Genomic DNA, 27,857 nt, shown 5'->3' with positions numbered 1-27,857 from the left:
TTACAAGCACGTGAGAGATGAATGGGCAGAGGCGGCGGTCTTTAAAAAAATAGCGCGCAGCAAGAAATACTTGATGGCCTGCGCAAACTGGATAAACAAAAAGTGAAACGTAGGACATGCACACACACGCATATGTGTGTGTGTGTGTGTGTGTGTGTGTGTGTGTGTGTATAGCCTATATACACACACAGGCGCACGCACACACACCCAGCCTGGCCTGGTGGAAGACCCCTGAAGAGAGTTAAGCATCAAATGAAAAATGGTCAGACACACAATATGATTTTTTAAAAGTAAATTTGAGTTGGGAGCTATTATGTTCCAAAAATGTCTAATTTACACTACACTAGCATCTAATCTAATTTGTACAAGAAGACTTTTTGGTTTTGTTGACATATGGATCAGAATTTCCACCACAGATGGTAAAATACAAAGAATAATAACATCAAACATCTCCAAGCTGCTTCACGAAACAGGATAAGGTTTTGTACCGTAAAGACACTGTAAACAATTGAAAAACAGTTATCACATGTATACATCCCCTGTGACATGGAAAATATGTATTTATACTTTATAGAAGAGTTCAGAAAGAATTCAATTAGGCAAATTAAATATCACTTTGTCTTTAAGAGTACATGTTTTGCCTTTTATTGAATAAATTGAGGTTAAATACCTTGGTAGCTAAGGATACAAAAGCTTCATCTTCTACAAGACTTGACCCTAAACTGTGCTTTACTTAAGTCTTTCTCAGGAAATACAAAATTGGTCAGTCCGGCACCTGCAATCCGGCTTTTCCATCTGCCCCAGTTGCAAAGTGACAGCACCAAGGGACTGCACAACTGGTGGATTGGAAAGTGAAAAAAGAAGCTGTTAGATCGTCTGTCTTATAGGGCAGATGTTTAATGAGCGCTCCACTGAATGACAAGACATTTCAGAACTAAAATGGGCCTGAATTAAAAAAATAATTAAAAATGTATTGTCTAAGTTATGTTGACACCCTTGGGCATCCCGTCATCAATTCAAATGAAGTTGGTGGATCCTCACTTTCTCTGTAATTTGTCATATGCATGTGTTTCCAACAGGGACAACAAAGGAAAGAAAGGTTAACATTTCTTGTTTTTATGTCACATCCTTGGTCATAAAAATGTCAGTAGAAGAACTATAGCGTGGCGGTAATAGCAGGTGCAAATTGTGCTCTATATTGACAACAGAGAGTCTAAGAGAAACACGTGTGGCATCTGGACGAAAGAGGGGATGAGCAAGGTTTCGTATTGAACATTCAACAACAGACTTAAAGTGACCCAAACCTCATAGTTAATTATTTATTAGTGGACTATAGCTCATGAAAACTACATGTGTTTGTACAAAATGGGATTATATAACAAGAGAATTAAATTTATTAAGCTCAAAAGTAATAACATTGATCTGTCGATTTATCTGATCATTTTTATAATCTGGCGGCACAGTGGTGCAGTGGGTAGGACTGTTGCCTCCTTGGTTTGAATCCCGACTGGGCCTTTCTGTATGGAGCCTCCCCATGTCCGCGTGGGTACTCTGGTTTCCTCCCGCAGTCCAAAGGCATGCAGGTTAGGTTATCTGGTCTAAATTTCCCGGAGGTATGAATGTGTGGGTGAACAGTGTGTGTGCCCTGCGATGGACTGGTGACCCGTCTAGGGTGTATTCCTGCCTCTCACCCAATGCACGCTCGGATAGGCTCCAGCACCCCCCTCGAACCTGACCATGAATAAGTCGGTTAGATAATGGATGGATGGGTAGATTTTTATCATCCAGGATCTTTGCATCCATATGCTAAGTGACCTCATACAATCAGCTACAGAAAAGGAAAACTGATGTTTGTTAATATAAATAAAATAGTAATTTTAGTGTTATAAATCATTTTAAACACCTTTCAATCAGAAATATTTCAGCCTATATAGAAGATGAAACTTGTATATAAAATTGAATTAGATTATATTGAAAAACTCCATATAGTGAATAAATGTTAGGCGATTTTTCAGAGTGACATGCTGACATGTTGCCTATGATATACTGTATATCTTCTACACTGCGCAAAACCGTGGCCGTCGCAAAGTTTATGCAAAAGAAAGTTAAAAACTAAACATTCGGAATTCAAACTATAATATAAAAAATATTATAGAAAGCTATCAATGTCAAGCTTTATCGTGACAGGCTTTATTGTGACAGTCGTGATCCGCATTCCGATCTTGTATTTCGTGTGCACGGACCTCTCGTGCTAGCTTGCCGTGACAACCTGTATTATTCACCTGTAGGAAAGACAATGCTGGCATTAGGACCCAGGGTGCGCGAGTTTTCTCTCCAGCTGCTGCGGTCTGAAACTGGCGAGAAGATCGCGGGGAGAAGCCCAGATTTCACCCCGTGTTTGCTTGCTCCTCGTTAAAATCAGCAGTGAGCACCAGGGAGGAAGTCACTTTCGTGAGCTACTGTGTCTGGGGCGGAACCTCACGTCTGAAGCCGCTCAATCAGTTCGTTTCCAAAGGTAAGGCGGTGCAAGACCAATTTCCACTTATAACAAAGGCACTGCCGCCGAGTGAGAGGGCATAACGGGGGTATCGTGCAACGATCAGGGGCTACAGGAAAACTAAACTTTTTGCACATATTTCAGTAGCCGGTACAATAGTTTAGATGTTGACGGTCAACAAGCATGTCTGCGCTTTAGGCTACCCCATTAACTGAGCATAATACTTTATTATGGGCTTGTATGTTTAAGATTCCAATGTCCACTCCATAGTTACCATCTCAGATAAACGTCACTCACTTCAGAATGTGGTCTTAATTCCATCAAAATCAAACCGTGCTAACCAAGTTAACAAATAAATACTTCCCTTGTGTGTCACAAAGCAATATCGAGCGGTCGCGTGTCCCATACTGTAGCCTAACAGTTGACTGTTTTCTTTGATTGGAATTCTGCGCAGCTTTTGATTTACTTCAATCTGGTTTTCCGGCGTTGTAGTAGGCAAAATTCTTTAAAAGTGCCTTTCTTAACACGCTACCTATTGTCTAAGTTATTCTTATAATCGCATGTTGTCATCTGCTTACACAACAAGTTTACCCTGCATCTGTAAACAATGCAGCCTCTGATTCTCGTGTCAGTCCATTTTGACACAAATATATAGTTTTCTTTACACAATCGACTAGTGATGGAACTTCTGTACTGGAGACCATGTTACAGCGCTGTGCATAATAGCAAGGCACGGCTTTGTTTCGAATACATAACCCGGTGTTTTGGAAGACTGGCGTAATAGCCTGACTCGATTATACAGTTCTCGATTACAAAAATACTACATCAAATGCATTGAAGGTACAAGGTCACGAAAGCACACATAACCCAGCTAATTTTTTTTTTAGCTTCCGAATGGACTTTTCTGGGGATGTAGCGACAATAAACAACTGCACTGCCGTTTAAAAGATTCATATTTGTCAGTGTGCTCGGTTTAGCTTAACGTTTAGTCCGTATAAAGGCTGGGTTTCATCATAGGTTGATCAGACTGGTAGCCTACTGCTGGGATACGGTAGCAAGCCGTGTTTCGAGCTGTCTGTTGTCCGGCGATCTCCGGGATAAGCCTGTGCCTTCCTGTCTTTATTTAGACCACACGATCAGCGCCTTGCTACGTGGAGATCGCACCCTGTCGACAGCTGTCCACATATTCTTAAGTTATATTTTATTGTAAAAATGCTTTCATTTGTTAAATATGCTGAGCATTGGGCCTCTTTAAAAACATGTGCCTGATGACTGTAGTGTAGGTTATATGCATAGAATGATAATATTTAGCTTACCATGCATGCATATTTACTAAGCCATCGCAACCACTGCAGTTCAAATTATTTTCGATGATCTTAAAGCCTTTCCAAGATCACTAATGTGAGAAATTAGGTATACAGTAATTGGTTGTGTAAACCACCATTGCTGCATTTATTTTTTAATAATTAGCCTACCTTAAATGGGTCATCGTTTGACATTTTTATTTTGGTTATTATTTACATAAGTGTATTTCTCTGAAATGCTGCGAGATGCATTTCAAGTGCAATTAAGCGGTCTATCAGTGCTACGTTTTTTGAAGTTTATACTTAAACCAGTGTCAGATAAGTAGGATATAGCCACGGTTCCTGACGAATACATTCAAGGCAAATGTAACATCTGAAATGGAAATATAGGAAATCCCAAAGATTTGAAGGGCGGCGATATAAATGAACGTATGAGCAACATTCCACTATGCCTAGTCTACCTGGTTGTCTAGTGTGTCTGCAGACCGATGCAGCTACCTGACTTGACCGTGCGGAATTCTTAACACCTCGCTACATGATCTGCATTGCCTCCTTCTAGCGTGCGTGACTTAAATTTTAGCATCACTCGTGTGTCACCGTCGCTTGTCTAGTTTACTGAGGCATATGCATAAAATCGCTGTGGAGTGCCTGGTAATTATAATAATTGTAATTAATAGAAGCAAAGGAAGGGCAGCGATACTGCATATTTCCTTTGATGTACAAACTTTCACGACACAAGGCGCAATTATAATGGCGCATGCACGGTCTAGAGATTTTGTGTAGACATATTCTAGTTTCAAATTTTGCATAATAGTATCAATTAACCGACTGGCAGTAAAAATGTTTGTAGATTGCTTTGAATGCTAGAAGGATAAAGCTTCGCATCCAGCGTGTAAAGATAACACTAATCTGTTAACATAAATGCTCCGATCATAGAGTAAAACTATTCATTTCCTATTGTAAAGGGTATGTTGCAGTACTGTCACTATAGCTAGGGAGGGGTAGCTGACATGATGAAGAAAGGAAACGAGTAAGCATGCTATTTGAAATACGATGGTAACCTCAAAGACAAACCAAAGTTTTGTAACTGCTATAGGAAGCTACAAGAAAGTGTGACTGATTGCCTTACAGCCAAACTTCAGATTTCATATGAATGTTCGAGTTCACCAAAATATATAGGCCTGTTGTACCTGGTTCAGAACCCTGATGAATGGTAACCAGCACTTTTAAAATTTGATTTAGATATAAGTACATAATAACTTGTGACATTTCTGGGTTGGGGTCTTACTCAGAGATACATGGCAACATTATTTGTATGTGTACTCATCAGTAGAATAACAGCTGGCTAATGCACTGCAGAGGGAAACTATGATTTGAAATTATTTCCTGTTATTATAAAATGGCTCCCTAAAGTAGGCTAAGGCACACTTAAACTTAAACAGAAAATACAGTATCATCTGAGGGTGTACCACATAGTATTATACAGAAATTGACAGGACGGAAACATTATTGGCAAAAAAAATTATTTTGAGGCAAATAAATGGCCATTTTCCTATCATGAGCAACTTGAAACAAAAGTTGTATGGTACTGTATGGTACATGATTAAAAGGGCCAATGATGAAAAGTTTAATAAATAAAGGCAGCCACTGCCTAGTCTTTTTCAAGCATTACATTCATAAAACATCAGAATACAACAATATATGTAATCAGATGACAGGTGTACAATCACAATAAAACACACAAGGTCAGCTATTTCACACTAAATTTGAAGCCTATAATGATACAGAAATTCTCTTTGTGCTTGGGAGTTACTTTATGTGGTTCTTCACTGATGTAGTGGACAATTTCACATTTTCCATATCTCAAGTCAGACAACTTTCTCAACATAATTTGATATTTTAACATAGACAGTTTACTGCTTTCAGGTGGGTGAGTATAAAACTGTATCAGTAGATCAATATACAACATGCCACTAAAAATGAAAGCAAAACTTGACGGATTTGAATACCTAAAACTACAAATATTTAGTTCCACCTTCTCATAATTATTTTGCATAGTCTAGTAGACAATATGATAGGATACATAAACCTCAAACAGTGAAACAAGCCTAAATATCTGTTGATTACATTTTAACAAAGACTCAAATACAAGCGTGGTCTAAATGATGTGCGGACTTATGTACGCGTCAAAGTCAAAAGTACAGAGCTACCTGTTTGACTTCAACTTAATCATCGCGGGTCCAGACTCCTTGTGTTCGAGACGTCCGATTGGTTACCTGTAAAATGTAAGACGTCAGTCATAGGTTATTGCTAACTAATTTTACCTGACTGTGTGTATGTGTTAATGTTTTTGAAGTCAGTATGTTGGATTTCCAGATTAGATCAGTTCGTTTCTTTGTTCTGGAGGTGAAATGTGTATTTTTTAAAGAATCACACATAGATTCTGAACGCATCTGGCTGCTTTGTGATGGTCTTTCCGTCATAAGTAGCCACGTTTTTCTAACAGGTCGATGCCCAATCTGCGTTCACGGCGCAGTTCCAATTATTTTCGTCTTTTTTTCCTTTTTTTCACGTGGAGACGCCCAAATTATGTTTGCTTGTCATTCCTCAGCACTTTGAATCATTCACAATAGTTATTAGCTAATTCTTTCCACACCCGCCAGGGTCTCTGCCCCTCGTGTGAATTCCGCTGCAAATGAGCTAGCTACCTTCTTCGTCCTCCTCCTTTGACCACTTCAGTGTGACTTTTGTGCATCAACATCACTTGCATTGGACGGCATTATAATAAGTCTATACATTGTGGTTTTATGGGCCTGAACAATATGACAGAAGATGTCTTTATTTTCCTAATCTCTATTTTCACTTTGCCACTAAAGCTTTTTTCAGTTTAGCGCACCGTTGCGATCCCCTTTCCCCTTGAGCGGCTTGCGCCTGCGTTGTATGCTGGGTCCTGTAGTCCCCACTCCTCCCTTTTTTCGAATGACACCGAAAGGGCGTTGGTACCGAAACACTACAAGTCCCACACTGGCAGCTCTCCATCTGCCCCTCTCTCCCATCGGAGACTGAGAGATACGGTACGGGTTGTCTTGACGAAACCCCCCTGGACTTTCAGAACCGAAAACGGCCGAAATTAGTGAACTGCAGCGGACCATAGCGAAAGACACGGAATTGACTCATCTTTTATTGTAATTGTTTCCTTTATTCACTGAACAAACGGACTGGTAATTATTAACACAATTTGTCTTTGCTAGCGAGCTAGCTAATTTTACGAATTATTCAGCGCCGGAGTCGAATGTAGCCTAATCTGTTCGGGTCCGGCGTGATCACATTTTTTAACCCAGACGCTGTTTAGAAAAGGGCCGAGCCGAGGACTGTCTAATGAATATTGGAGGTCCATGCTCTCGGGTACAGACATCTCAAAATTGTAAAGCAATGTGTAAAGCAGACTTATATATTGTCAACCTACGGTTGACTTTGCTGCGAAGGGACCTTAAATAGCCTGTTATTTTGGACACATTCGAGAGTAACGTAGTTCACATGTACAACACCTAGCTAAGTATGAGAACAATAAGTTGAGTTAGTGGTTGTTGTTTATTGTCTTCCTTGTTTCAGAGACATTCGGTGTTGTCACAATATAAAATAGAGTGGTTAAAAAGTGTTAGTTGTCCTCTTGCAGCTAGTGTATCATTGGCCACCGCGAATATTTTTCTAAAACATGATTGTCGTAGGCTACTATTGCTATTTTAAGCCTCCTTTAGTGAATTGGTGAAATATTGTGACTTGGAGTAGTCGACCCCTATTTGTTTAATGGTAGTCTGTGTTAACGTCGGTTGATGTTTCGATGTAGGGATGCGATTTGAGTAATCTGGCTACATTGTGGCCGTGTGTGTACGTCGGTGCCGATTTAGGGAAATGCAGTTTTGACAGTTATCCAGCAGAAAACGTTATCTGCTCCCCGTGGATTTTTTGTATTCAAGATATAATATCTCCAATGTTTTCAAATTGGAAGGAGCATTTAGCAATGTCACTAAATAAAACAAGCGAGAAATTCGTTTGTATTGTCTTCCAGAGCCTCAACATTCCGGATCACCTGAGCCGGAGTCGAGAAGCAAGCGTCCCTTCGTGTTGTGCTTAAAAGCGTGTAAATTGTGGGTACTTCTGAACAAAAACAATGACACTTGTTATCAAGCATTTAGCCAAATTATACAAGATATGGTTTTTAGAAATATAAATAACCAAAAATTGGTGAAAATCTAACTCGGTTAGGCTATACGCTTTCAATTTGATCGCGAAGACTCGTGATATCATTCGCACGCCTCTCGTGGGTGAATGTGGGCTTTAGGCTGTACAACCGAATGACCGGCGGGAGTGAGTGAAGGATTGGCGCTTCGTGAGCGTGAATGTTTTATTTTTGCTATATTGCATCATGATGAAAGTATAACATCATCGACTTGGGCCGGGAGTAAAACATGACGCCCACTTCAACGGTCCGTGGCCGAAGTTTACCTAATCGCTGTTGTTACGCACGCAGATATTTCAAGAAGAGGAACTGGAGTTAGGAGCAGTAGGCTATGTAAAACGAGAAAGACATATCCAGCTAGATATGAAGCGATATGTGGCCGTAGTACTCTACTTTACCGGAACAGAGCCAATATCGGCTTTGTGATGCGCAAGTGTTTCGAAGTGACGAGCGCGGGGTAACAGCTCCTGAAGATAACTAATTGTGTTCCTTTTCAGTAAAATAGTATCAATGGATTTGGGTTTATGATGAGCACACTGTAGGCTAGGCTACATTTTCACTAAGTAGTGTATATCGCTATACGCTAGCCTATATATTCCCAAAGGAAATGTCTGTAGAGTAAGCTACCTGTTCGTTAAATTGGCAATTGTTTATTTGAATTGGGGCGTGTGCACCTAATTACGGTTATTTCAGTACATTAAAATTCGAGTGTACCTATGTAGCCTAGTAAGTTATTCCCCATTAGTTAAATAGCCTACATCATTTAGCCTACTTAGCCTTTTGTAGTTCTTTTGGACGCGCTTTACGATGTGCTGGTAATGCATGTGTTTTATTTCAGAAAGTTTGAACGAAGAATGCTATTTATTATATTATATTATATTGTGCTACATGTCACCTTCGTGCTAAATTAGCGAACTGACATTGTAATCACGCGCGCATTGTGAATTCAGGAATATAGAAAAATGGTTCGGTAAAGAAACAAAACTAGTTACTCTTTTAATCTAATACTTCGTGTACAGCATTTAACTGGTTTATGACAGCTTTGCCAACTTGAAGTTGAAGGAGAAATGTAAAACAAGGTAAAAAAAATTGAATGGAAAATGTCTCAACACTATTTAAGAGGTGTGTATGGCAATAGGGAGTATTGATCTTCTTTCCCGTTGAATGCACCTCCTTCTCTGTTGTTCGTTACTATTTTCTGTGGATGCTTTACAGTTTGTGAGGCACTGTAGCAGAGAGGCAGGCAAGGCTCCCTAACCCTCCCCAAACCCCACCCTCTACCCCAACCACTTCTCCCGCCTGCCATGGTCTCAGCTTCCCCGCTCTGCAGCAGTGTGCGTGGCTGGGTCAGCACTGACCATATCCCTTTGTGCAGCATCAACGAAGACCGGTGAGTGGGGTCACAGAGGGGCGATGGAAACTGGGGTTCTGATTAGACAGAGTGAACATCCGTCTGTACTAGTGTGCCTGAGATAAAGGTCATCTGCAGCCTGTTCCCATAACTAGTGATAAGAGTATTTGTGAGTGGGCTACATCACTTGAACAAACCCTCAGATCCTATATTGACTGCTAAACCGTAGAGTCCTTGGTGTTATTTTTATTTTTATTTTTTATTTTTTAAAGAAAATACTTTATCTTTTTCTGTTCAGTTATATATTCATAAGACTGTGTGAGGCATAATCATTATTTGTGTAATATTCAAGCCCTGGGCTTATAAAAAGATGAATTACTCTTCTAAAACAGGCTCTGGTGTATAGTGAATTGTATGGCTGCGACATTGCGGATCATGTAAGCATACTGTCATTTTGAAGGACAGTGACATCAGTTAGTAACCTCAATGACACTCAGTTCCAATGCTCTGTACAAATATGGTTATTTCTGTTAAGGGCCCAAATCTTAAATATTGGTATCTCCTTTTAGGACGCCTTCTTTGCACACTAGGAGGGTCTTTGGGGAACCTAAAACCATAAATGCCTCTCGAACAGTTATTTAGTATTGGGGCACAATTACTGGTATGGTCCACAGTAATTGACTAATATTGTAAAGTGAGATTATGAATATCTCTTAATCTGTAGCAATCACATTTATTCTGATGTAGCCTTCCAGCACAATTGAAGATTTGAGAATATGGAGAACATGGGCTATAGATAGAACCATGCAAGATTAGATGAGTGGGTATGATGTCAGTCTTGCTTGAACAGATAGATCAGAATGGCAATTGCTTCCCAAATAGATTTTGGTGTGTGTGAGATTTACAATAGGAGCATTTGAATGTTATCACTGATATGTATGGCGATTGTATGATATATTAATGGATATATTGATCCGTTTTCTGAAGGCTTGCAAATATCAAAACCATATTGAAAGTTAAAAGAATATTTGGCCAGCCAAAGCAATTTTTTTTTGAGGGGGGAGTACACGTTTTTATACTTTGTATGAATTTGGCTCTTGTTTGCATAATTTAAATATGAAATAAACATTAACATCAGGCTACACTGCTCAGACACTGTATTATCACAAAAATTGGTGAATGTTAGTGAAAATACTTAACTTTAAACAAATATTCTGTGCAGTACCCTAATTAGTGTATCCTTTGCATATTAATGTTGGTAATGAAAATCAACCAATGAGATAATGAATGATAATAAATGAATGTTTTTAGGTCAGTATAGGATGTTATAGGATGGCAGAGGAATAGCTCATAAACATAAATGTACATATATGCTGGCAGGTGCACATACTTGGTATATATATACATATATACGTATGCTCTTGTTTCATTAGAGTATCCTATACTGAAGATTCTCCCAGTGTAAAACTGCAGTCGCCACTTTGTAAGGAATGTGGTGTTAACAGCGAGCACATGCAGGTAAGTTTTGCTCCATCATTTTTTAATTAACTTTTAGTACATTTGCAATGAATTGTACTGTTTCACAGGTCTATAGCGAGAGTGGAATATTTTAAACAGGCCTACATGCAAACAGTGGGATTTGTGGAATAAAAGACCTCTACCAGTTGTTCCCTAGGGAACTGCTATACTTTTCAGACAAGGGCAAAATTGTTTCAGTTTCCTCAAACACTTGCAGGTAACTTCTCTAAAGAGAAGACTCAGTGTTTACATTGCACAGGCCTGTCTTTGTAATCAGCAAATGCATTTGTTTTTGTACAGGTGGATCCCACACAGATGAAAGTAGGAGATGGAGGTGCAGTGAGCACAGGGGGCGGGACTCCAAGCAAAGTGCTAGAGAGCATGGTGGGAAACCCTCCACCTAAGACATTGTCTCCAGAGCTGGCTACAGATGTGAATCAGCAGTCTAAGCCAGCTCCAGAATCAGACTTCAGACCATCCCATGTCTCCTCAAAAACCAGTCATCTGCAGCACTGCCTTGAAGCCTCTCCGTCTGTATGCTATGATAGCGCCCCCTTGTTACGCACTGTGCCAGTGAACATGGCACTGCATGAGAAAGCAGAGATTCCAAAACAGAGCATGGAGGGTGCTGCGACCCATCCCAGGCATCAACGGCTAAGTGGGAAAAGGGACAACGTCACCCCCAACCCCAATCCCAGCACTGGGAACCCTGGAAAGAGGGCACCAGCACAGATTCAGTCTGTGATTAGTCTGTCCCCAGGTTTCCAGTGCTCCACTCACTTTAAACCAGGCCAGCCAGTGGCCTTTTTCCCCACTGCTAACCTCAGCCCTCCATTGTGCAAGATCACTCTTCCCCCTGCTTTGGGCCAGATTGCGGCTTTAAGAGAAGCTACGGCTAACCAGTTCAGCAAGGTTTGTCACCTACAAGGCTCAAACTCCAGTAGTACCCCTCAGCTTCGGCCACACCCTTACCATTTCTCCATTGGAAGAGTTATTACCCCCGAAAGCAAACCTTCCACTGCAGCAAAACACACTTGTGGCCCTGCTGCTTGCAGCAAGAGTTCCAAAGTGGGCAGAGACCATGATTCACCCCTGGACTCAGGAGCCTCACCTACCATTGCAGTCCCATTGAAGCAACCAACATTAGGCTCTGCCTCTATACCCCCTCTGTCCCTGCCTCCTTCCTCTCAAGGTGGGTGCAGCACAGCTATATCCAGCTTTTCTGAACACAGCAGACTGCAGAACTATGCAGAGAAGCATGCATCCCATCCCAGCCTTGAAAGTACATCAGTCACACATGCAAGACTGAAGTCCCCAGGTGCCACAGAGGAGAATGCTCTAATGTGCTCGGCTGATGTAAGGGACATGCCACTGGATTTGTCTGCAAAGTCAAAAAGACAGAAGTCTTCTGCAGCCCCTCCAAAGTCACCCAAAACAGAGGTCTGCAGTACAGAAGCAGGGAAGAATGATGCAACCTCTCTAAAGAAGGCTCCTTGTGCACAGACCTCCAGCCTTGGTCCTTCTGCACCTTATACCGTCTTTCCAGAGACACTGAAAAATGGTGCTCTTGCAAAGAATTCTACCAGCTTTTTGGATCACCAGGGCTCTGAAGCATCTGCTTCCTGGGGAAAAATCTCCTCACCGGGCTCCATAAACCCCCCAGGGACCTACGTGGGGGTGGCCAGTCCTGTACTTGCCTCCACCCTGCGCAGCAAGGATGGGAAGGGGACTTCTTTTGTGGAGGACCTGCAAAGCACGGCTAAACAGGAGACCATCTCCATCGTTGACCAAGGGGAGCACCTGGGCTGTAGGGGAAGGAAAGGACCTTCTGTGATCAAGGATCCACAGAAGTGCCCTACCTACAAACACTCGAGTGATATTCGTTTAGCTGGTCAACCCAAGGATGTCTTTCCCTTAGCTTTATCTGGCCCTGCTAAGTCGCATACCCATTGTACACTCAGCTGTGGGAAAGCAGTCATCCCACATTCTCCTAATGGCAGCAAGCCAGCATGGCACCAGCTCAGTCTTCTCCCCCACCAGGGAGCTTCTGCACTGCGACAGAAAAAATCTCATGGGGCCCCCCAATCACAGTTGGGCAATGGCAGTGAGGGCGTCCCTTTTCAGGATCCCCTCTCAAATGCATCCCATGCAAAAGAAGAAAAGTGGGACAAAACCAAGTTTCCTGTCTCCAACCTGGAATCCATAGTGAAACCTCTGGAGACATCTGAACTCCCCAGTGATGGATGCCGTAATCTGACAACCTTAGACACGGAGAGTTCTGAAGCTGTGGCTGTGCACGTCGGGTATCAAGATGCCAAATCATGGCAGGTCACATCCAGAGAGTTCCAACTGTTGAAGTCTTCCAAGAAGAGAGAAGGGAAACTTGAGAAAGATCTCCAAGGAGGGGTTCACACTCGGGTTTCCTGCAAGCAAGAGAAATGGATTGCTACTGAACAAAAGAAAAGAGAAAAGACCTCAGAAAAACGACTCAAGCAGGAAGAAAACTCAGGCAGCAATGACTTCTCAAACACTTCAAGAACTCATGACAAGAATAAAAGGAGAACCAAGTTTATCCATGACTCCAATGATGATAATGCTGAGGTGAGGTCTGTCACTGAAAGCCTCTCCCCTTGTGTGAAGTTGGAAGGCATTGCTTTCTCCATCCTCAAGGGTCAGTGCACAGGTGTCACAGAGCTAAAGGAGAAAGCAACTGGAACCAAAGATATGAAAAATGTTCATTCTAAAGCTAGAGCACCAGTCAACAAATGCAAAAAGCTCAGTTCCAGCAAGATTGACAAACTGTCAACAGAAAACTTGAGAAAGATGGTAGCATGTACCAAAAAGTCACAGGAAAGCAAGATCAAGAAGGCAAAGAAAGTAAGTTTTTTGATTTAAAAAAAAAAAGATTTATACCACATATCCTATAGAGATTTGTTGCATATTTTAGCCAGTGAATAAAGTATACAAGTGCTTGAGTTCTTTCAAATATAAAAGTAGTTTACTTTTTGTGAAGCCTCAATATGCAGTGTTGTGAAAAAGTATTTGCCCCCTTCTTCTGTTATTGTATACACTGAACAGTTTCAGATCTTTATACAAAATGTAATATTAGACATGAGTAAACACAAAACACATTTTAAAAATTATTTCATTTATTTAATAAATAAGTTATCAAACACCTATATCACCCATGTGAAAAAGTAATTGTTCCCTTAAACTTAATAACTGGTTGCATCACCTTTAGCAGCAATAACTGCAACCAAATGCTTCCTATAATTTGGTATCAGTTTTTCACATTGCTGCAGAGGGATTGTAGCCTACTCTTCTTTTCAGAACTACTTAAATTCAGACAAATTAGTGGGTTTTCGAGCTTGAATTGCTCATTTCAGGTCCTGTCACAGCATCTCTATTGGGTTTTAGTCAGGACATTGACCAGGCCACTTCAAAACTTCAAACATTCAGATGTGGACTTGCTTTTGTGTTTTAGATCATTGTCTTGCTGCAAAACCTAATTACACTTCGACTTCAGCTCACAAATGACCAGGCATTTTCCATGAGAATTTTCTGGTACAGAGTAGAATTCATGGTTCCTTCAATAATGGAAAATCGTCCTGGTCGCAAGACAGCACCATCAAACTACCACCACCATATTTGACTGTTAGAATAATGTTCTTACCGTTAAATGCAGTATTTGCTTTATGCCAGACATACTTAAAACTGAGTCATCCAAAAAGTTCCCGTTTTGACTTATCTGTCCATAGAACATTATCCCAAAAGGCTTGTGCTTCTTGTGCTTTTTTGCAAATGCGAGACAAGCATGGCTATTTCTTTTGGTTAGCAGTGGTTTCCTCCTTTATACTCTCCCATGAATCCAATTTTTCCCAGTCTTTTTCTTATTGTGGCATTATGAACACTGATCTTAGCTGAGGCTAGAGAGGTCTGCAGTTCTTTTGGTGTTCTTCTGGAATATTTTGTGATTTTGTGGGTGACCTGTTGCTGCACCCTTGGAGAAATCTTGCCAGGCCGGCGACTCTTGGGAAGATTCCCCACTGTTCCAAGTGTTGTCCACTTGGAGATAATGGCACTCACTGTGGTTTGGCTTTGTAACCCTTTCTAGGCTGATTTATTTCAACAACCTTTTTTTTAATCTCTTCCTTTGATCTTGGCATAGTGTGCTTGTAGAAACTTTGTGGTTGACTACTTCACTTTCATGGTAAAGTTCAATATGAGTGAGGTTTAGATTGAACAGGGCCAACAGTAGTCACAGTAGCCTGGCTGTGTTAACTCAGCTGAATCTACGTATTCATTGAATTTGGTTCATTTTTAGTTAATTGGTTGATTGAGTAACTAAGGGTGCAGTTACTTTTTCACTTGGGTGATATGGGTGTTTGATAACTGTTTTAAATAAATGAAAAATGATTTTAAAATATGTTTTGTGTTTACTTAGTTGTATACTATTACATTTTATCTAAATAGCTGAAACTATTCAGTGTTACACATATGCTATAATAGAGGTAATCAGGAAGGGGGGAAATACTTTTTCATGGCACTGTATATTCAATAGTTTAATCAATTTTAAATTATATTGATGTTTTCAAGTTAAGTTTAAAAATCAAAAGTAGCTGCCATAGGAAAGCTACAGATCAGGTACTTGATGTTACCTATATGGTTTCTTGCTAGCTGTAAATAATTAAATTCTCTCACCTCTAGCCAGCTGTAGCTACAAATAAGAATTTAGTTATTTCTTTTAACATGAAGTTTCCCCTACAACAAATCTCACCCACTGCATCTTACATTTTTTAGCAAAATCTGAACGCCCCATTTCCATATGCATGTGCAGTCAGCACAAGCTCCCTTCACTGTGTGGTGCCATCACCAACTGCTGGTGTGCACGTTTGTGTTGACTACACACCAGCCTTGCTTGATTTTCATGGCACAGGAGACGATAGTGAATCAATAGCAGATTCCCTTATTAGTGGTCCAGTCACAGTAATGTATTCTTGCTATTAGCAGTAGAAAAGCTTATTCTACGTGCGCTAACAGTGCCCCATATGTTGCAGCAGAAGAAGCAGCCGGTACCTGGACTGGAGCTCAGCCAGCCAGAGGCAGAGGAGGGCAAGAGGAAACGTGGGGGGAGGGGCAGTATTGCTTCTGCAGAGCAGCTCTCTCACAGCCAAGCAGGTATCGCACTTTCATGTACTAAACAAATGGACACGCATGCTCATTCTGGACAATATTCTTCAATGGTAAATTAACAGTTATTTTGACGTGCCGTTTTTTTTAATTTTCTGTGCTGCAGGCACATGTTATCGTGAAACTGAACAAAAACCGAAAAAATGTTGTACCCTCAGTCGTTTCTATGATGAAATGTGTGTGCCTGTTAGGATGTTAGCTTTTTGCAGAGGTCTGAGCATTGCTGTTTGTTGAAACCTGAACTGCGTCCCGCAGGTGAAGTGAGCAGTGACTTTATGGCCCGACAAAGCACAGCAAACCAAGGTTTGCAGCAGAGCAGCCCTGGTAGACCAAGAAGGGAGGGGCAGGGCGCCACCCCCAGGTTGAGGAGAGGTCGCCGGCCGACAGAGAAGGTGCTTCAAGAGAACCAGAGCCCCTCTCCCTCCCCCTCTCCCCCTCCACTGCCTCCACTTCCTCCACCTCCGCCGTCGCCCTCCGCCCCGTTCCGCAGGCCCAGAGGCCGGCCTCGCTCGAACCCGCTGCCCCACCAGACCCAGGGGGCCGCGGCCACGCCAGCCACACATGGCGGGAATGCAGACACGTGTGCGGGAAAGAAAAGGCGCCGTCGCTGGAACAGGAAGTACCAGAACGGGGAGTACATCGTGGAGCGCGATCAGACCAGAGAAGAACCGGAGGAGAAGTGTGTGACCACGCGACAGGCCGCTCGAGCAGAAGCAGGTACAGATCAGCAGACTGAGCGGGTTTCACAGCTGGAACTCACCTGGAAGAGAGTGGCAGGGATTGCCTGGGCACACATCACAGGATTTATCCGTCTATCTGCATTTTGCCAACATGTCATGTACAGCAATGCTGTCAAATAACTGCAGTATGATTGAAAGCATTTTCATGTGTGTGTGTGTGTGTGTGTGTGTGTGTGTGTAAGTAAATACATCTTTGGTTTGCATGCTACCGGTTATTCAACATCCAAAAGTATTTTATTTTTTATATTTAGGCAGAAGAGTTATTTTATTATATGTTCATATTAATATTTAGTCTAATTAAACATGTACTGTGGCTTTTTATTAGCCATAGCATCTACAAAGCAAAGAAGTATCACCACTGGTGTTGATTTGGTAACCCCTTTGTCATTTGTATCTGAATAGACCTGAGGACCACAGGTGTCTACCCGCGCCAGAGCGCCACCCTTCCGTGTGTGGGCACCAGCCCGGAGAGCGGCACCAGAAGGGCTCTCCTCACCCGCTCAGGGTCGGCGCGGAGGTCCGAATCCTGTGCCAGTCCAGAGCCCGGTGACAAGCCCGCAGGCAAACGGAAGTTCAAAAGCAAACACTTGTCCGACACAGAAGAGGAGAAGGTAAGGAGATTTTTTTTTCCCCACAGAACTTCCTGAAAGCTTCGGGAGAGCGAACGCGCAGCTTCGCAGTGCTGACAGTGGTTTCAGTGGAGTTACACTGCCCTCCTATGGCTGGAAATGTTACTGCAGGTTGATATTTTCGAGAGGTCGTTGACGACGGTGGTGTGCAGCCGGCTGTTCTCCCTTGCACCGACGCCTGCGGTGCTCAGGTGTGTTTCTCCTCACGCTGTGAGTTCTGTATTTCAGCTCAAGAGTAAGCGCGGCCACCTCGGGAAGCGCGCCGCTCCTGCGGCCGATGCGGACAGCCCCCCAGCGAAGAGGCTCCACCCCCCTGGCTCCGTTTCCACCCCGAAGGGTCTGTCCTCGCCCCTGGCTGGCCGGAGAGGGAGCGCTGGCAGGGGGGGCGCTCCCGAGTCCTCCCCCGTCCGGCCCGCCCCCCCAGAGGTGCGCAGGCTAATAGTGAACAAGAATGCTGGGGAGACCCTCCTTCAGAGAGCCGCTCGATTAGGCTACCAGGTACGCCCTCACCCATTGGCTCGCGCTACGACTTTAGCTTTTCCTGATAGCATAGATGGTGGGAGCCTACTTCGTTTATGAGTTACAGCTTGCAGTTTAGTCATTTTGCTGATGCTTTGAGCCAAGGCAACCTTACAAATAGTGCATTTAAGTGCATTAAGTTACAAATCGTATGAGTGCAACTGTCAAGGTACACGGAGTGAATATGGAAAGAAGAATTAGTTCTTTCTTTCCTTTTTCTTTTCTTTTTTATAATGGAAGCATTTCGGACTATACAGGCATAGTCTAAAAATGTGGGTTTTCAGACAGCTTTTGGACTGTGCTCACAATGTCGCACATGATTCATGACTCAGAACTGTCACTGAAAACAGCAGTGCTGGAAACGGTGATGGTTGACACGCCATCACAGAATCCTCGCATGACCTTTCCCTTCCTCTGTCTCTTTCCTGCTCCTGCCCCCCTCCCCCCCCCCCCCCCCGAAGGAGGTTGTCCTGTACTGCCTGGAGAAGGACGTGCGGGAGGTGAATCGCCGTGACAACGCGGGCTACACCGCTCTGCACGAGGCCTGCTCGCGCGGCTGGGCTCACATCGTCCGAGTGCTGCTGGACCACGGCGCCGACGTCAACTGCAGCGCCCAGGACGGCACGCGGTGGGCAGGGGGCCCGTGGGTAGACTGACACTGAGACTGGGGAGGCAGCAGCCCAAAAATAACAGAATAGACAGGCCTAGGGGTTGGGCGGTTTCTTTTGTATGCTCAACGGTACAGTTTCAGCCTAGATTTTTGTGAGAAGCTACTCTGGCTATGATTGCTACCCAGCTAACATGGTAACCAGTGTTGCTTGGTTTGAAAAATCTTGATTATCTGTGGTGGATTTGGTCACGACACTGAACTTGGACTGCAGTAAAGCCATGTAGCATTTTCCTCCATTATGGTTTTTTCTCATTTTTCTTTGTTTGCTGGCTGCTAAGCATACAACAACATGGGTTTGTGATGGTATGATAATCATTCTGAAAAATTGGTATAGACAGATTCACAGTGTCAACGAGTAACAAATCCACTACTATAAATGAGTGAATGAAACAATATTAGATTGTAAATACCATCAAGATATACAAGACTGGAGACAGCTTTCGCTTACCGGTTCCATGGATTCCTATGGGAGCTGCTCATGGAGGCTGCTGTGTTTGACTATGGGGCTATTTGGCACTAGTGCATGCCACAGTGGGTACATAAACGTGAAGGATCGCGGTAAACACAGAGCAATAACGTGAACCACTGAGCACCATGGGTTGCGCTATGAGAATTGAGAACTTGTCCTTGGGGGCAAAAACTTTGAGAACCACTTCAGCCAGCGTTAGCCTGATCTCAAATAAAATGCATCAAAGTCATCATTGAAAAGCAATGGTCACAGGGAGGAACAGCTAATATAATTAACTTGGATTCATCTATTTGCTTTGTCTTGAAAGCCTTCGCAGTGCCTGAAAGAAAGCTAAAGATTTCATCAATATTATTAGCTTTTTTATTCAATTGAATCAGTGTTCTTTACATTATTGCCAATGTATACAATCTGTAGTAATAAAATGAGCTTGTCACCTAAATGCAATATTGGCTCATTTTCATTATTTACAGGAATCAAGAACATGACATTATTGTAGATAACATTATTATTAAAGTCAATAGTAATTATATAAAAATAACAACATATAATCAAAACAATAATGACACTGAAGGTGGATTCATCTTAGATCTCCTGGATGGAATGCTCGCCGCATTCTGGTACATCGATTCTGTGCAAGCAACCTGATGGTTCGGCTGGCTCCACCCCCCGGCCCATTGTTGTCACAGCCTCATGCTCGTTAATGCACTGGTGTGCCCATGCAAGCAATTGCGCTAACTGTGTGGTAGAAACATTCTGATAAAATAGAAATGGAAAAAAGCTTATATCTTCTGTGGAACTCAGAAAAACATTCTTCCCTGGAGAGTAATTAGTTTGGTTTGGAGAAATTTTAGAATTTAAAAGTGCTGTTAAAAATAGTATATTTGGCCACAGTACGTTTGTAGTTTTGAAAGAGAAAATTTGCTGTTTGGCTTACAAAACTGCAATACATCAGGTGACCACTGGAATTTTATGAAAATCCCTGTCTGTGATCCCCTGGCATATGCTTTCACCTTTGAAATCATATGCCCCATTGTTTCCTCTTTATGTAGAAATATGTTAATGATAGTTATTGTAGGGCGTTGCAGTGTATTTAGAGAAACTTAAAAAATGACATCAAATGTGTTATTTTTTAAAAAACAGACTTGCGAAAAACCTTTGTTTATTAATGGTGTAATCATAATTACTGTATTAATTATATTTATACCAAATACACTATGACTTCCCATTATTATTTGCATTTTTCATTTTTTACATTTATCATTACTTGGACCTTGTATAATGTGTGTAATGTCATTGTTTTTTTTTCAGCCCAATTCATGACGCAGTGGTTAATGACAACATGACTGTGGTGTGGATGTTGCTCAACCACGGGGCGGACCCCACCCTGGCCACCTACTCTGGGCAGACGGCGCTCAAACTGGCCCAGAGCAACAGCATGAAGAAGTTCCTCATGGGTAACTGAACGATATGCTGCAGGGAGGCTCTCGCTGAAACAAACGCTGATGATGTAGCCAGTGCACCCATCTGTTTTGCATACAATAAAGTCTGTACAGATACCATGGTAATCATTGTTTCACTAGAATATAAAAACTGGAGTAGCATGGAGAGGTTTGGGGAATACCTTTTGGCCTGTAATTATGACCTGTTTTTAAATCAACCTCAAAATCACAAACGGGTAAATAAGTTGCAACTGTTCCAACATACCCTTGAGCAAGGTACTTAACCTGAACAGCTTCAGTAAATATCCAGCAATATAAATGGATTGCATGTACCGAAAGTAAGATGTCACTTTGGATAAGCGTCTGTTAAGTGCCTAAAATGTAAGATACAAAGTCTTTTCAGAAGACCTCCGCAGGGGTGCAGCCGCTCTGTTTGATTCTTTCCGCTCCATTTCAGAATACTTTGCAGATCTGGAAGGACGGGATGAGCAGGATCCCGGACTGTGCTGGGATTTCTACAGCAGTGCTGTGTTTGGTAAGAGATCACAGTGACCGAAACCATGAAAGTCTGTTCACAAGGACATTCTTGTAAGCCATGTGTTTATGGTAGGTCATTGACAATAGCCCCGGTTTCAGCTGTACCTGTGCGGCAAAGGACACATTTACAGTAACCGTAGTGATGGCTTGACCCTGGCCAGGTCCCTTTCAGCTCAATGCTCGACACGTGCACATGCAGATTAAACGGAAAACGGCTTTTTTATTGCGAGGCTATAGATTGAGAGCTTGCATTCAGTTTCCAGACATGGAAAGAAGCAGAAACATTCATTTAGAAAACTGCTGTTCTCATTTCTAATGAATGACAGTGTTGGTGCAGGGATACGTACAGATGAAGTCCAGAGTTTGAGGCACCCAGTGTAGTTGAATTCTAGGGAGGAAATCTTCATTCTCATGCTGTTGAATGGTGGTGATGGCTTTGTGTTTGTATAGTGCCTTTAGTCTCACAGCCTTTCACAGTGAATGGGGGAATTCACTAATACATCATCTATTAAAACATGTTAATGAAGTTTAGTTAACTTTAAACCTTTAAACTACTACTATCAAGAATCACTTCACAGCTTAGGCAACTAGACTTTGAGTATGGAAACAGTATTGACAAACAACTATTTGGACACATGCAAATTTCGTTTTATATGAACGGGTAGCACAGTTTGGCTGCCAAGTGTTTATTTTTCCAATTCAGCTTGCAAATAGTTGACGTGCACTGCTCTGCTTTGATGTAAGAGCTGGTCCGTGGAAGCAGAGTCAGAGACATTTGGCCTTTGAAGCTGAAGAAATGTTGACTCAAAATAAAACAAAAAATACAGAGAGCCGTTTGCCCCAGGCTGCCAGGCTCTGTAAGCCTTCCCTGGAAATGATTAAGAATAATGAATGTATTAGTGCGTCATGGTGTTCATTTATGTGTTCATCCAGGCCACAATAATTATCATATTTATAATGGCTGCCAGACTTGCCATATTCCGTTGAGACATCCCAGAATATAAAGATGAAGGGAGATTTGAACTCCCCTAGTAAAAGCAGTGTTGTTGGTTTCAGTAGTTTTGGTGGAACACCGTTGACCCATTCTCACCAAATAAAATCTGTTTGGGACGTCTTGAATCACTATAGATATCTGAAAGTGAAGGCCTGGCATAAACGCAGATGGGTTTTTTTCAAACTGGTCACAATACCATGGTCTAGGTTGTCAAAAATAAACCCTTAAATTACATCCTCAGCAAGCCAAATGGAAGTTAGTAATGAGCTTGTCTAGCTCAAGTGTAAATGAGTCAAACAAAATCTGCCAATGTAGTAGTAGCCCTCAAGAATGTGTCTGCAGAAATGGTAACCTGCGTTTCCAGGAAATATTCATTTTTAATTAAGATGTTTGTTCATGAAAACTATTCCACTAGAGGGAGCTCTAAGCCGATGGCAAAGAAGAACAGTGGAGCTGAGAGCAGAGCAGATCCTTAATTCTCCAGTTTCATTTTCAGAGTCTGAAGAGAAGGCATGCTGGGATTTCCTGCTCTCACTCCCCAATGAGGAGGAGGCGAAGGAGACTGAGGAGAGGACAGAAGGGGACTGTTTCCTGTTTGAATTCTCAGCTGAGCCCCTTTTACCCTGCTACCATATTCAAGTGTCACTGACCCAGGGGTATGTGTGTTGTCATGGTTTTGCTTATTGACACAATCAGTTTGCACATATTTTGTGACTGTCTGGAGGTCAAGATCAGTGCAGTGTCCATTGCATAATGCAATGAAGGACTTCATACCAAATGACTTTCTTTATTAAACCTCCTGATGAGAAAAGCCGTTCTGTGTGATAGCCTGTGGATCTGATTTTCTTGTGTTGCTAGAAAAGAATGATGTTGAGAGCAAGTGACTGCATCTGTTCTTTTTCAGAGAGGCTGATCTTGTCTTGAGATGATCTTTGTTAGCACTAGTCATTTCTGCCTGTGGAAGTAATCCAACATACAATCCTGTGTCATACACAGTACAGTGTTTTTTCTTGTACTTTCACTGAAAACTTTCTTTCTGTTGTTCAGACTAATTGAATACTTACTGTGTGTGATTTAGGCCTGGACCTAAGCACGTACTGTGCTCCACGTGGCTCCAGAGCATTATTAGTTGTACTATGTGATATTCAACCTTGGAGACAGCAACCAAAACTCAGTGGCCAACCAGACTTCTGCTGTGTGTGCAAATGCAAATGAAACGGTAAATCAATAGCTGGCAGGACATTCGTTTCTAAATCCACACTGTTTCCTTTGGCAGCTTCTGCAACTGGTTCCTCCTGTCAGACGTTTTGAGGCGCCTGAAGATGTCCACGCGGATATTCCGCGCGCGGTACCCGCACTTCGAGGTGGTGGGGATCTCGCGTGCGGAGCTCTGCCAGCAGGCGTCCGTCAGCCAGGTCACGCCGGTCCCGGGAGAGCTTTGGGCGTCCGGCGGGGAAGGGGAGGGGCCGGTGGAGATGGTGCGCTGCGTCCCGGACTTGCAGGGGCTGCTGGGTTCCACCATGCACATCCTGGAGGAGGCGCAGAGCCGGTAGCTGCCACCGCACCCCCCACCCCCACCCTCCCCCAAAACTCAAACACTTTTCCCTACACCCCCTCCAGTCTGAACTCATCTCCCTCAGTGGACAATCGAATCAGGACAAAGAGAAGTACCCATGAGTCCGCAACAGAACCAACAAAACCAGCCATTGGAATTCAGATGCTCAGAATGGACTGGGTAATCTTCTCTGATTTCTATGTCTGCACTTCTATAGTGTTAACTGTATTTTTTAAGGCACACGCCACTTGACTGTGGCATCCACGGCATAAGCTTTTTATCAACTACCACAGCCTGGTCCCCTGAAGGAACGAGAATTGGACACAGTGGGATGAAGAATTCAGAACTGAAGCTTGCAGTTTCCAACTGCAGGCATTTTCAATGTCGGTTAATAGTTTTCAGCATTTGAAGAACCGTCAACAGCAACAGGGTTAACACAAGTGGGTTATTTATATATGAGGGTGGTGGAAATTAATTTTGTTTCATCGTGTTCTGTTGCACACCTGCTTAATTGTGAGAGAAACCAAGTTTTCAGGCTGAGAAAATTTCTGACTTTTGTCTTGGTACATTTTTGCACCCAGCTAAGAGGCCAATGGGCCAGATGGTTTAGATGGTTCAGATGGTTCTGCAAACTAGCAAACCTCTTCTACAGACCGTAGAAAACCCACCCCCGACCCCCCAGTGGCCTCATAGAGACTAATGGCCTTGCACTACACCCCTACACCACCCCACCCTAACCCACACCAGTTCAAAGACTCAGTGTTCGTCTACAAAAACATCCACTGTACAGAGTGAACAGTGGTCAGTATTGTTTCACCCTTTTGTGTGGGGTTAGGGTTTCTTTCTGTTGTGGGTTTCAGAATATGGCAGCGCTTTTCACTAAAATGTCACATTTGATGGTTTTTGACTGGTCTCACCAACTCTAGGTTGACCCTAGTCATTTGCAAGTTCTGTTTTATTTTTGTTTTTAGAGGGTGGGGGGTTCACAGTTTCTTTCAGCTGCTGACCTGTTTGTAGCATAACCCTTCCAAATGATTACCTTTTCAGACATCGACTCCAGCCATAACCGGTTTGGATCCTTCTGAGACAGTTTTTTCTTTGAATATCTTTATCTTGTGGAAGGCCGCTTACTTTGCTTTAATTTCAGTTAACTGCCAATGAAAAGGTCACAAGAGATCAAGATGGCGTGGAAATGACCCAGGTCGTAACCCATAAGGCTTGTGAGAATGAATCCAGTTCTCATTGCCCTTCTTCAATGAATTCACCTTTCCCACTCTCATGAACTAATTAATTCCCCATTCTGTGTTTTATTTACAGTGTTTGATTTGTATCCTTGCTTAATTTAACAGATGTTATGATTAATATATTTTACCTTGTGTATTTGGCAAATGATTTAATATTTCTTTGTATGGTTGGTGCTTTGTTTGAAGTATTGTATATTCCTTTATTCTCCAAGTTGTTGGTTTGTTTTTCCTTCTCTGCATATTTTAATACGCCAAAGTACAGTTATATTGTACTGGTGCTACCCTAGATTTTGTGTTTGACAATCACTGAAGTTTCGTTCGAAGTTTAAACCAATAAATTATATTTAAATAGAAGAGAAAGAAATGTAAAGGATGCAAAGTCGAGTTTCTGGCTGCAGCATAATTATGTTGATGGGTACAAGGTACGTTGAGAACGTAGGGAAGGACACCTTTTTATTTATGTCTTTTATAAGAAAAGCAAACCGAATAAACCTTGATTGTCCTCTGTGTGTTCATCACAATATCTCGCTAATACAATTTTTTTTAAATGTATTTGTCTATTTTAACATTAACAAACTGAGTCAAGCAATCCAATTGACAAACACCAATAACATTAACAAGGCAAGACAAACCATGACAAAAAAAAAAAAAAAAGTGTGCAGCAATTTAGTTACCTGCATACCATAGTTGTGTTGCTGGTGTGCACTGCATGCTGCAATGGGAGAGGGAGACAAGCAGAGAGTGCAAGGTCCAGTCCTTTGTTCCTCCCAGCCTAGCACATGCACGCCTGAGATCCTAACGGTCCGGGAGCACCAGCGCATTTGCCCCTCTGGAGCAAAAGTGCGGCTCTGAGTTGCCGATTTTTTCCCCATTCTTTTTCTCTGCCCATCGTTGCCTTTCTGCCTGTTCTGTCTCTCCCACAAGTGCTCATGCAATGTGAAATGCAAGTAAAGCAAGTTACTCCTAAATTAAAAATCTAGACTATAGATTATAATGAGTATCTTCCCTGGGTTCACAGTTGGTTATTCTGTACGTGAACACTCAGTGCACACACTGAGACAGTCACTAGTGCTGAACCTTGTATACATTTTGCAAAATGGGTATATTTACATAATTTTAACAGTGGCTGGATTTAAAGGAGGTGTGGGCAAATATATTTTCCACAATTTTTTCGTATTCATATTTGATTATCTTTACGAATCTTGACTGAGAGAGACATACTTCTCAGATCTGTTGGAGGGAAGAATTGGGAGCGCTCATGTCAAATTCACAATGGCGGAAAATCCAATATGCCGGACACTATGGGTTCTATGAACTTATTTGTTCAGCATGAGGAGGTGGATATGTGGAAGAAATTTGGTGCATGTATGTGAAGCGGGATGGGTGTAATAACTTTTTTCAATGTTGCGTGTGAGTTCCATGGGCGTCATGCATAATAAATTGGCAGTCATACCAAGTATGCCTGCCAAACTTTGTGAGTTTTTAAGCATGGGAAAGGGATGAAAATGCAGTGAGAGCCGGAAGGAAAATAATAAGAAGAATAATCGTAAAAACAATTGGGGTCCTCCGCACCCTTAATGGTTGGCCCCCTAATAATCCTAGCTAAAACGATAGGGATCCTATGCACCCTTGATGCTTGGCCCCCTAATAATGATGAACTTAAACACAGGGGTCATCAATTTGATAAGACACCTATTACAACCACCTTAGACATTGCAAATACTAAATGATATAGTTCTAAATGTGGGATTCCTAGTCCTCCACTTTCTTGGGATGTATGCATTTTCAGTTTATTAATGTGTGGCCTCTTTCGTTTCCATATTGAGTATTTGATGATATATTGTTTGAATATTGCTGATGGTATACAAATTGGGAGCATCATTTTAAGTGCATTTACCATGCCCCACAGACTTAGCTTCAGTGTCTTTCACTTATGTGTATTTTGTTTTATTTTATGAAGGACTGGAGTGGCATTCTAGAATGTAGAGAGATCATTATTTTATCTAGAAATATTTAAAATGTTGGACTATTTTGTTTAAAAAGTAGCCTATTTCTAATAGTGCACTTTATTTCTAATAGTATACCATATGGCAACAACAGTTTGGACTTAATCTCGCCTATAAGTGGCACAACTAAAAGTGTGCACAAACCCTTGCCCCTAATCATCACAACAAGACACAAAAACCTGCCCCTAATTATAACTGGCATCCCATAATTTCATAGATGTTTGAAATGATCTTTCTTTTTATCAAAACAGGTTATTACCCTGGCATGATTAGTATAAAAGAGAGACAGGCAAATTAGGCTGCAATTCATTTGATATTCATTTACCCATGATTCAAAGATGGGAACTCTTTAATACAGGCCAAATATTTACTTGGAAAATGGCCAATATGGATGCAAAAGAGAAAAAATGACGGATTATGAGCAGACAACTATATTGCTTGAATTTTACATTGATATTGGATTACGACTGGGGAACGGTGCTTTACAAAATCGCAGCAGGGACAAGGGAGGTTTTGCTGTCTCGGGACAGGGGGGCAATGCACGTGCCAGTGGGATACAGATTATATCACAGGTGTACCAGTGGTAGACTGTAATTTTGATACACGTTCACTTAAACTATTTGAGTTTTGGAAACTCGATAATTCTGAGAGGACGCAAACGTAGCACAATCTACGAATGAACCGGGATTGTGTAGATAATTGAGTCAGGGTAAATCATGGAAACAAAAACCTGCAAAAGCACTGGCCCTTCGAAAAGGAATTTTCCACCACTGCCCAACATCCTGATTCGCGGTGCACTCAAAGGCGCTGGCCTAAGAAACTACCTTGATAGCGTGTAATACCGATGTCGTGCACTGGAGGTCAGTTTTACCATTGGGAAAACACAACTGTATCGCTTAGTTTATGCCGTTAGTTTCTAAATTGAAAATTATTTTTATCTGATATGAGGATTCCA

General features: G+C 42.1%; 1 protein-coding gene across 9 annotated transcripts; it reads left to right on the top strand.

Annotated features, from left to right (window-relative positions):
* Positions 1 to 2,360: 2,360 nt before the first annotated feature.
* LOC135263000 (BCL-6 corepressor-like protein 1) lies at positions 2,361 to 25,398 on the top strand. 9 transcript variants are annotated; one of them, XM_064350517.1, is made up of 14 exons: positions 6,846 to 6,986; positions 7,871 to 7,949; positions 9,257 to 9,431; positions 10,826 to 10,910; positions 11,211 to 13,787; positions 15,968 to 16,088; positions 16,356 to 16,817; positions 17,243 to 17,451; positions 17,698 to 17,967; positions 18,450 to 18,616; positions 20,436 to 20,581; positions 21,024 to 21,101; positions 22,594 to 22,753; positions 23,374 to 25,398. In XM_064350517.1, the coding sequence occupies exons 3-14, from the start codon at positions 9,346 to 9,348 to the stop codon at positions 23,648 to 23,650; spliced, it is 4,638 nt and encodes a 1,545-aa protein (XP_064206587.1). In that variant the 5' UTR covers positions 6,846 to 6,986; positions 7,871 to 7,949; positions 9,257 to 9,345; the 3' UTR covers positions 23,651 to 25,398. The 9 variants fall into 9 exon arrangements, with proteins under 9 accessions (XP_064206585.1, XP_064206590.1, XP_064206587.1 ...); XM_064350521.1 differs by having other exon boundaries at positions 6,882 to 7,022; positions 15,971 to 16,088; XM_064350513.1 differs by having other exon boundaries at positions 6,882 to 7,022.
* Positions 25,399 to 27,857: the final 2,459 nt, after the last annotated feature.

Source organism: Anguilla rostrata, chromosome 9 (assembly GCF_018555375.3).
Source record: "Anguilla rostrata isolate EN2019 chromosome 9, ASM1855537v3, whole genome shotgun sequence".
Taxonomy (NCBI): domain Eukaryota; kingdom Metazoa; phylum Chordata; class Actinopteri; order Anguilliformes; family Anguillidae; genus Anguilla; species Anguilla rostrata.
Note: the sequence above shows the minus strand (reverse complement) of the source record. Positions and strands in the feature narration are given on the sequence as shown.